The sequence below is a fragment of the Lithobates pipiens genome, unplaced genomic scaffold (genome assembly GCF_037356315.1).
Source record: "Lithobates pipiens isolate NorthernLeopardFrog02 unplaced genomic scaffold, aLitPip1_a1.2 Scaffold_3, whole genome shotgun sequence".
In the NCBI taxonomy this organism is placed as follows: domain Eukaryota; kingdom Metazoa; phylum Chordata; class Amphibia; order Anura; family Ranidae; genus Lithobates; species Lithobates pipiens.
This window is the reverse complement of record NW_027507790.1, coordinates 59,211,710-59,223,011: the sequence shown is the minus strand read 5'-3', so window position 1 is coordinate 59,223,011 and position 11,302 is coordinate 59,211,710. Positions and strand designations below refer to the sequence as shown.

At 42.8% G+C, this 11,302-nt stretch overlaps 1 protein-coding gene across 1 annotated transcript; it reads left to right on the top strand.

The window, feature by feature from the left end:
* The first annotated feature begins 3,777 nt into the window (after nucleotides 1-3,777).
* Nucleotides 3,778-10,569, top strand: LOC143940416 (uncharacterized). The gene is made up of 2 exons (XM_077461742.1): nucleotides 3,778-4,038; nucleotides 8,125-10,569. The coding sequence occupies exon 2, from the start codon at nucleotides 8,516-8,518 to the stop codon at nucleotides 10,040-10,042; it is 1,527 nt and encodes a 508-aa protein (XP_077317868.1). The 5' UTR covers nucleotides 3,778-4,038; nucleotides 8,125-8,515; the 3' UTR covers nucleotides 10,043-10,569.
* Nucleotides 10,570-11,302: the final 733 nt, after the last annotated feature.

The following is an 11,302-nucleotide window of genomic DNA, read 5'->3' as shown; positions in this document are numbered from 1 at the left end:
GGTGTCATATTTCTACTGGGGCTGCTTATTATGAGGGGTTCCCACCATCCCTGTGCTGTGCTGACTTCCTCCTGGGTGTTCTTATTATGAGGGGCTCCCACCATCCCTGTGCTGTGCTGACTTCCTCCTGGGGGTTCTTATTATGAGGGGATCACACCATCCCTGTGCTGTGCTGACTTCCTCCTGGGGCTGCTTACGGTGCTGCTGTCAGCGCTGTATGTCACGGAGCTGCTGTCAGCGCTGTATGTCACGGAGCTGCTGTCAGCGCTGTATGTCACGGAGCTGCTGTCAGCGCTGTATGTCACGGAGCTGCTGTCAGCGCTGTATGTCACGGAGCTGCTGTCAGCGCTGTATGTCACGGAGCTGCTGTCAGCGCTGTATGTCACGGAGCTGCTGTCAGCGCTGTATGTCACGGAGCTGCTGTCAGCGCTGTATGTCACGGTGCTGCTGTCAGCGCTGTATGTCACGGAGCTGCTGTCAGCGCTGTATGTCACGGAGCTGCTGTCAGTGCTGTATGTCACGGAGCTGCTGTCAGCGCTGTATGTCACGGAGCTGCTGTCAGCGCTGTATGTCACGGAGCTGCTGTCAGCGCTGTATGTCACGGTGCTGCTGTCAGCGCTGTATGTCACGGAGCTGCTGTCAGCGCTGTATGTCACGGAGCTGCTGTCAGTGCTGTATGTCACGGAGCTGCTGTCAGCGCTGTATGTCACGGAGCTGCTGTCAGCGCTGTATGTCACGGAGCTGCTGTCAGCGCTGTATGTCACGGTGCTGCTGTCAGCGCTGTATGTCACGGAGCTGCTGTCAGCGCTGTATGTCACGGAGCTGCTGTCAGCGCTGTATGTCACGGAGCTGCTGTCAGCGCTGTATGTCACGGAGCTGCTGTCAGCGCTGTATGTCACGGAGCTGCTGTCAGCGCTGTATGTCACGGTGCTGATGTCAGTGCTCTGTATTACGGTGCTGCTGTCAGTGCTCTGTATCTCCTGCACCCTCTTGTTTGCCTACCCTGGTCCCTGACCTTCCCTCTCCTCCATTGCCTTCATTAGCTCCATAGTCCTGAATTGTCAGAACAATTTCCCAAATAAAAAAAAAATGCTTGTAGTTATCGATCCCAAATTCACCTCATACATGTATTATGCTATTGTCCAGGTGGTGGGACTACGTGCTACCCCCTAATAATTACCCCGTGGCCGCAAATTCGACCTAAAGGTTTGCGAAATTCGCCTCCCATTGAAGTCAATGGAGCCCGCGGCGAACGGTCGTTTTCGCGAACGTTTGTGTCCGTTCGCGTTTCGCGTTCGCGAAACGTCCCGTCGGAAGTTCGTCCATCACTAATCATGACATCACTTGCGGTCTAGGGCCGAAACAATTTTTTTTTTTTAAACAAAAGATCACTTTTTTTTATCTTATTGACCCCAGATCTTTTCATAAACAGGACCTTTCATCCCTTATTTCTATTACAAGGAAGGTTTACATTCCTTGTAATAGGAATAAAAGTGATACAAAAATTTATTAATTAAAGAGACAGTGTAAAAATAAAATAAAAGAGAAGAAACAAGTACAAGTATACGTAAGTTGCGCATGCATATGTATGGTATCACACATGTGAGGTATGTGAGGTATCACCACGAACGTTAATAATAATAATAATAATAATATTAATAATGTAATAATGTAATTTAACAATAATTCTAGTGCTAGACTTCCTCTGTAACTCATACCAGGTAACCTGTAAAAATGTTAAAGCGTCGCCAATAGAAATTTTTAAGTATCATAGTTTGTCACCATTCCACGAGCGTGCCCAATTTTAAAGTATGACATGTTAGGCATCTAGTTACTTGGTATAACATCATCTTTTTTATTTTACCAAAAAATTGGGTTATATATTATGTTTTCTGCATTAAAATTAATTAGAGCATATTTTTTTTCCAAAAAGTCGAGTTTTAAAAACTGCTGCGTAAATACCATGGGACATAAAATATTGCAACAATTGCCATTTTATTCTCTATGGTCTCTGCTAAATATATATATATATATATATATATATATATATATATATATATATATAAAATACTTAGGGGTTCTAAGTACGTTTTAGCAAAACATACTGATTTAAACCTGTAAACAAAAATGCCAGAAGAGCCTTGGTCAGCACACCTTACTTAAGAGACATATGTGAGCCATCTAAACCTCTCCTCCTGTGATATTAACAACTATAAATATAATGGTAGTTTTCTCATAACATTCTGTCCTGATTAAAGCAGTCACCTGCACAGGGTGCCCCTGTGCAGAAATTATGTTTTAGCCTACCCCCCAGTAAGCTATAAAGAGTATTATTTTTTTCTTAATATACATAACTTTTAGCATTGAGGACCAGTGATAGCTGAAAGTTAAAGCAACATGGCTGTAAGTAATAATCATAATGGAGAGGGTCTATAGTAAAATATATAAAGGTAAGTTCTATAGCGAGCATTGCCAGGTTTGAGAAACAAGCAAAAAATATGTAAATGGTACATATTGGTGATGTGGCAACTTCAAGGTGGAACCACAGTGTGCAGGGGAGACAATGATATTCAACACACCCAGAAGTGTTGGATGCTGAAGATTCTGGAAACATGGGCATGGGCTATATGGGGAGGTAAGTATTATTACTCTTATGACTGATTTTTCTTTTTATGCTTTTTGTAGCAACCCATAGCAATGAATAAAAACTCATCCTCTACTTGTCTTACTTAACAGAGTGAATTCTGATTGGTTGGTGGGATTTACTGCACCTATATTTAGCATGTTTTACGGAATATTGATTTTGATGTTGTTTTGCATCTTCAGTTGTAATTTTCAGTTACAGATTTGACCTAATTCAGAACTTGTTTAGACAAAAGTGGCTAAGGTGTGGTCCATACTGTTTTCTGACCAAACTGGAATATTTTTAGTAAATATTGTTCTGTCAGTAAATTACAACTAGAAATCATCCTTTAATTCCCCTCTGCTTTCAAGGTTAGAAGCAGGTTGGACTCCATATTCTTTCTAACAGATGGATAATATGGATGTGGAAATGCAAAAAGAAATGAGAGCAAGAATATCTTTGTCCAGGGATTAGGAAGTCATCACCTACAACTTTGTTATATTATGAGCGAACAGTGTTTCTATAAATGTACATCATAAGAAGAACCTTCAAAGGGGCTGAAATAATCTTTTAATTTGTCAGGGCTTTTGCTCTTAGAACAAACAAACGTATTAAACCCATCAATCTCCTTCTTTCTACATCCCAGAAGAAATTGGGTTATTTTATAAATCTTGACGTTCAACTGGAAGTTTTTTGTGATTAAAAAGTTAACCCGTCAAATAACATATTTGTGTTCAATAACAGTCAAATACAATGTTATATGTTGCTGATTTATTTGGCCTACAATTTTTGCGTAAATATTTTTAAATCATTGGCTAATTTTATCCACGTATTGCTCCTTTTATTTTTTATTTTTCATACGATTGCATGGTATGGTAACTATAAGGGAATACTTATTAAGGTTGCCAAAAGATATACGGTACTAGGTTAAAGGTCTAAGATAATATGCTTAGGCGTGCATTTCACTAAGTTCAGAATTAAGATGCAAGATGTTGACATATTAGGATGCATCTGTCTGCGGTAAGAGGTACAAAGCTAAGATAGGACTGGTTACGCAAGAATATGGTCAGTCAGCAGATGTTGAAATGACGAAATAACTATCAGAAGACTGTATTTCACCTTTGACTTAGATAATGTCATGAGTTTAAGAAAAATGTCGATGTATGTATGAATTACCTGATTGGTTAAACCACAGGGCTGTCCTTCTGTTCAAACTAAATAAAATTGTTGTGTGTGCTTCAATAGGCACATTCATTATTCACGTACAATAGCGTGTATGTGTAATGTTTTGTCCACCGGTGAAAGGGACCTCCGCCCTTCAATCCTAGCCTAGGCTACCAGGGGTTACTTACAGAAGACGAGCAACCTAACAGTTTTGGTACCAGCAAAGTGGGGTTCGTCTCGTCTTGCGACAGGTAAGTCACTTTACTCTTTTTTACCTGATTGGTGAATGGTGTAAACACTTACTCTGTCCGGGCGGCCGCTACGAACTTAGTTTAAAATTAAAAGAAGTAACTGTGCCTTCGCGATGGACTAGGCTGGTCACTCGGGAGGTGAAAAGGGCTCGCAAGGAATTTATAGGTTTAGGGGAGTCCGACTAGGTTGGTCTGACTTAAAACTATTGGTGATAGTATTTTTAACACGGGAAGTAGTAGATTACGCCCGTGACAAAGGGATTGGTGGAGTGGACGCCCATTTGAAAAAATTTTTTTTTTAAAAAAAAAAGTGCACTATAAATTGATAAATGTATTGCAATACGGTTATTTCATGTCTTAAAGTATATTAAGAATATGTCTGTTTCTCTCTAGGTACACGTGTAAGTATATAGAGTATAAGTTTTAATATAGAGTATAAGGAAAATAATTGTTGTTGTTTAAATGAGTGCAGAATATGAGGAGCCCTCTTGTAGTGACATAGCATCCGCCTGCCCCCATTGCACGTTAGGTCTACTCTTCCTAAGAATAGATGACAAGTGGATTTGACTGACCACCAGACCAGGGGGGTTCTCTTGCAGACTTGGTGTAAGAGGGGTAAATACCGCCACCAGGAAAAATTTACCCTTCATCTTATATTAAGGGTAAATCTTCATAGTTTTATATAAGTCCATCTGCCCCAAAAAAGATCAGGGATCCTACTCCCAGACCAGAGACCGGATTGTTGGACAAACCGGGTGTTATCACCTGTGTCCTGCCACTAGACACACACTGCCCAGACTACTAGATGGGGAATACTGCAGCAACCCAAGCCATGGCCACCCCATCACCCTATGAATTTGTCAGTAATATGATCCCTGGCCCCCAGGTAGAACCATTTTGGACACAAGTCCGGGAAAGGTGTCAGCAATTGGGAATCCATGACCCAGGACCCCAAGGTCCTTGTTCAGAGGAAGACTGGCAAGAAGTCAGTAAAATTTGTCAGGTACATAAGCATTCTTATCCTCCCTGCAAAGGGGCTGACCCACAATACATGAAGGATTGTTTCTGTGCATGGAACAAATGCCTTGGAAAATATAGGCAATTGTGGACAGCAAGGACATTGGAAATCCCAGTGCCCTTATAGGACTGGACAGATTAGAGCAAGAGGCAGAGGCAGGGGATTTAACCCCCAGACCCGCCCACAGTATCCCCGTTATCTGCCATACCAGAACCCTCGTCAACCACTACCCCAATATCCTACACAGCCACAAATAATGCACCGAGGGAAACTCTGTTGGTATTAATGGGACACCTGTCACCCATCCCATCACTCCACCACTGACTGTAGCCACTCCAGAAGGACAGAAATTATGTACCCAAACTTTTGCCGTCTTGTCCTCATGCCCTGTGCCCCGTATGGGACGGGACCTCTTGGCACAACTGTGTATTACCATTAAGTTTAATAAAGAAGGTTCCCTTACCGCTAGTTCACCATTATGTGACTTACATGGCCCTAAGCGACATGCACACAGAGGGTTCCCAAAAAGACATGCACACAGGAGTTTCTTTCTAATGATACCTTCCTCCCTTGACCATCACACGATTTGGGCAGAAAACAAAGGTAGTGTGGGCTTTATTAATTGCACACCATATGCACCCCAAATGCGATCAGATGCAGGGATACAATATCAAAAACAGTATCCCCTACCCCCAGAGAAAGTCCAAGGCATCTCCCCTCAAATTAATGATTACATATCAAAAGGTATCCTGAGACCAATCATCAGTCCCTGGAACACGCCCATTTACCCCGTAAAAAAGGCCAGTGGGGAGTGGAGACTTGTACAAGACCTCAGAGCAGTAAACAAACAAGTGATTCCCCTCCCACCCCTAGTCTCAGACATCACTTTTATTTTCTCATGCATACCGGCAGACTCTCTATGCTACACAGTAATTGATTTAGCGAATGCTTTCTTTAGCATTCCCATTGCGGAGGAAGCCCAACCTATGTTTGCTTTCTCCTGGGCCGGGGGCCAGTTAACCTGGACGCGTTTAGTGCAAGGGTATGTAGACAGTCCAGCCGCCTTCTCTATGGTACTCAACGAGACTGTCAAGTCTTGGACATCTGAGCGAGGGTCGGTACTGATACAGTATGTGGACGACTTGCTCCTGTGCAGTCGAACTGCTGAAGACTGTGCGGTCGATTCAACATCACTGTTGGGACACTTAGCCCGAGCTGGACACCTCGCCTCCAGGAAGAAGGTGCAATGGTGCCAGTCCCAGGTTGAATACTTAGGTTGTATCCTTAGAGAAGGAACAAGGCTGGTGTCACCTAAACGTGCCGCAGCCCTACAAGCTCTCAGTCCGCCAAAAGACAAGGCCGCCCTACTCTCATTTTTGGGTGCAATTGTATATTGCCGCCAATGGATCCCTGACTGTTCTCATTATGATAGTATCCTAAGAGAGGCTACTGGCTCGACAGCCCCTAAATTAATAGATTGGACTGAAGACAGACTACAAGCTTTTCAAGCTCTATTAAACAGTCTGTCAAATGCTCCCGCCCTGGGATTGGTAGACTATGGTAAAGCTTTTCAGCTGTACTGTGTAGTTTCAGGAAGCTCTTTTGCCGCCGTGCTAACACAACAGCATGGAACAGGCTACCGCCCTGTCTCCTACCTATCTAAAAAACTCCCCCTTCAGGTTCAAGGCATGCCATCATGCCTTCAGAATTTAGCCGCCTGTGCTATGGCCGTACAAGATGCCAACAAGATGGTCTTGGGACACCCGATGACACTTTACACCACACATTCTGTCACCCACCTCATACAGAACATGAACACCCAACACATGACCTCACAAAGACTCAGCGGATATGAGATTTCCCTCATGAACACAGACAATCTGTCTCTCAAATATGTTCCCGCCAACAACCCTGCCGTCCGTCTCTTGCACTCCATGTTGCGTTTACCACATGACCCAGACATTATACATGACTGTTCGGAAAAGGTTGCTGCTATTACCAGTCCCAGACCGGATCTCACTGACACCCCTATCTCAGGTGCAGAGGATGTTTTTGTGGACGGTAGTTGCTCCCGTCCCTCTGATTCCACCTTCCAAACAGGATATGCAATAGTCCAGTTGCCAAACAAGGTATTAGAAGCCAAACCACTGCCCCCTCTTCGGCTCAGGTGGCTGAACTGGAAGCCCTCACTAGGGCCTGCATTCTATTCACCGGTAAAGAGGTGAACGTCTACACAGACAGTAGATATGCTTTTGGAGTGGTGCATGATTTTGGTGTGATATGGGCCAATAGAGGTTTTAAAACAGCAGACAACAAAATAATTGGCAACTCCACACAGATTAGTGCTCTCCTCCAAGCCATTCTTCTTCCAAAAAAAGGTAGCCATAATTAAAGTAAAGGCACACTCCTCTGACAGCAGTCGTGTTTCAAAAGGGAATGCTCTTGCTGACAGAGAAGCTAAAAGAGCTGCTGCCTTTTCCCCTAACCCACCTGCCCCCACAACAATGTTTTTCAAGGAACACTTCGCAGCACCTAACTTTAAAACTGTTATAGCACAGATGCAATCAATGGCCACAGAAGATGATGTCCATTTTTGGACAAAGGAAGGATTGACCAAAGACCCTGAAGGTCTTTGGTCAAAAGAGGGGAAGAGACATATAGGGGCTGCACTCTCATATCTCCATGGTCCAGGACATATAGGGGCTGCCCCTTTGATCAATATATATATATGAAATCCTTTATCACCCACAAAGTGCAGGAGTAGTGGAAAGAATGAATAGGAATATCAAAGATAAACTAAAAAAGGCCACAGGAGGCACGTTGAAAGGATGGCTTGACCATCTGCCTGCTGTATTGTTCCAAATTAGGACCACACCACATGCAAGAACAAAACTATCACCCTTTGAGGTCCTCATGGGAATCCCCGCAAACATAGAATTACCCCCATTAGACCAAGACACTGATATTGACATTTATTCCCAACAGGAAATGTACGTGAAAAATCTGGTAAGTATGCTCCACGAAATAAACGAACAAGTTTCTGTCACCTTTTTTCCCTCTTCCCACAGAACCAACGCATCCCTTCATCCCTGGGGATAAAGTGCTGATCAAACAATTAGCACAAAGAAAGAGTATCGGACCGGCTTTCTCAGGACCATGGAAGGTGGAAAAGGTATCCAGGACCGCAGTGTTAACAGACCTAGGAAACACCTGGATCCACGCCAGCCGTCTTAAAAAGTGTCCCCAGCTTCCCTCGACTCCAGAGCCCCTGGCAGTGACAGAGAGCAGCAACTCCCAAGAACAAGATCTACAAGAAGTTCAGAGAGGCATAGAACAAATTTCCCTGGAAGATCCCACACCCCCTCAAAAGGACAAAACAGAGCCAACAACTGCCGGGATGAGAAACGAAGAAGAAGAACAGAACTCTTAGATAACAAATAATCAGAACTTTAAAAAAAGATGCTTTCTCCATCAGTGTCAGGGAAGGCTGTATGCCTTTGGGGTAGTCTGGTACTATTTGTATTCCTGCCCACATGGTTGATAGCTAACTGTATATATCATCCAGAAGATTTAGGTTTATTAAAAGGGATATGTGGACCACCTAAGATGAATAATACCCCCGGCCAAAGACATAGTAGAAGTATTGTACCCGTTAATGAGTCACCTAAGGGACTGACTAACAAGATGTTACTACTAAAATTCAAATATAGCTATGCTCAAAAATCTGGTTTTGAGAAATGCTGGATTTGCAGCAAGCTACATCCCAGTACAGCTAGAATCCCTCTCATGGCAGTCCCCTTGAATTTTACCCCCCTCCTTAATGGAACACCCCCTATCGTCCTAACGAATGTTACTAGGACCCGTCCAAATAAAACCCTCACTTTCCAAATTATAGGTAGAAGCCACTTCCCAGACTGGTGTTTCCGACTGGGAAACACCACAGATGGAGCCGAGGTTTGCAAACAAGCAAAACTTAACATTTCAATGACATCATTTAACAGTCCTTCTTTCTTCCATACTTCAGATCCCACCCTAAATGCCACCTTTTTAGACTTTCTTAGCTCCAGTACCAAGACTACAATACACCAATTAATGTCAATTCTGGTGCTCTCTGGCCTTTCTGATACTCTTAGGAACGTGTTCCATAAACGACCCCTAGCTCTAGGAAATACCATATATATATGCTGCGGCAAACTCTGTCACCCCTGGATCCCAACCAAACCCCAGGGGTGGTGTTACCTTGCAGCCCTGGTTCCTATTATGGGGGTATTAGGGGATAACAAGGGAAGTCACCTCCTTGAAGCCAGCATGCATCCTAGATATCCCCTTAGACACCGTAATAAACGAGAATTGTTTTTAGGAAAAGATATGGCCTGGGCATGGTTCCCTTCCTGGACAGGGTGGGGAATTGACCTAATGAAAAGATTAAATAATTACACTGGCATAATTGATGAGATTCTGGAGGAAAATTCTGATGACATAACCAAACTAAATCTAGAAACTAGGGCAATTAGGAAGCAACTAGAACTACATGAGTTGGCTATAGAAAGTATGAGTGCAGCCCTTACTGGCCTCTGTGAGACTACTGAGGATTATGAGTGCTGTACCTGGATTCATAATACCAGCATCGAAGTCCCAGACTACTATGACGTTATTGCCCAACACAGGGAAGAGGTAAATAAACTACAGAAAGAGGCAAGGAACATAGGAAAAAACTGGGATCCCTTCTCGAGCAGTTTTAGTTTTGGGGGATTAATATCTTGGCTCCGAAATGCTGCCATGACAATTGTCACTGTGATTCTCTTCATTCTATTTTTATATGCCTGTTATAAGATAATCAAATGTTTATGTAAAAAGGGAAACACGGTCGCTCCGAAGGATCTGAAACTCACTTCCATTGTTAAGGATCCAACGGTATGGTATAGAAACCAAGAGCACAAGGGTTCGGAGTATGAAGCCTGTGCTATTAAATTAGAAAAGGAATGATCATTATGTAAATCACAGAATGATCAAAGGAAGGATTATAAGGGAATACTTATTAAGGTTGCCAAAAGATATACGGTACTAGGTTAAAGGTCTAAGATAATATGCTTAGGCGTGCATTTCACTAAGTTCAGAATTAAGATGCAAGATGTTGACATATTAGGATGCATCTGTCTGCGGTAAGAGGTACAAAGCTAAGATAGGACTGGTTACGCAAGAATATGGTCAGTCAGCAGATGTTGAAATGACGAAATAACTATCAGAAGACTGTATTTCACCTTTGACTTAGATAATGTCATGAGTTTAAGAAAAATGTCGATGTATGTATGAATTACCTGATTGGTTAAACCACAGGGCTGTCCTTCTGTTCAAACTAAATAAAATTGTTGTGTGTGCTTCAATAGGCACATTCATTATTCACGTACAATAGCGTGTATGTGTAATGTTTTGTCCACCGGTGAAAGGGACCTCCGCCCTTCAATCCTAGCCTAGGCTACCAGGGGTTACTTACAGAAGACGAGCAACCTAACAGTAACATTACGACTCCTTACAGTTTGTAAAGTAGTACAAAACTTTTTTATGTTTTCTATTTTTTTATTACTTTGAAATGCTGACAATTTACACACACACACACACACACACACACACACACACACACACACACACACACACACACACACACACACACACACACACACACGTTTAAATGGCTTGCATTTAGGCATTCTGCATCATTATTTTCTTCTTCTTCTTCTTCTTCTTCTTTCTTCTTCTTCTTCTTCTTCTTATTATTCTCAAACATCAGTAACAACTACCCTACAGTACTATACGTTATATAGAAACACTAATACAAATGTACTGTCTTTTAGTTCCTCTCAATGTTAAAAGGTTAGGTTGGTAGTTATGAAAACATAAATAAATATTACATCAGGCAAAAGGATGGTATAGATGTTGGCTGAGGTTGGGTTCACACCTATGCGAATTGGATGCACCCACAACCAATTTGCATAGCAGGAAAATGTGACAGGCTATCTATGGAGCTAGTACACATATCTCTGGGCGGCTTTCACAGAAACGCTGTGCATCTTTGGCTCAGTTTCAGGGCTGAATTCAGGCAAAGATTCAGCCCTGATTCGTCCGTCACAAAACGGGAGAACGGGACACACAGCGTTCCTGTGCGATCCGCGGCCGTTTCCAGTGTAAACTGAGCCTCAACCTATTTGAATATCGTGTTCTAATGGTGGAGGTTGAATAGTAGGAAGT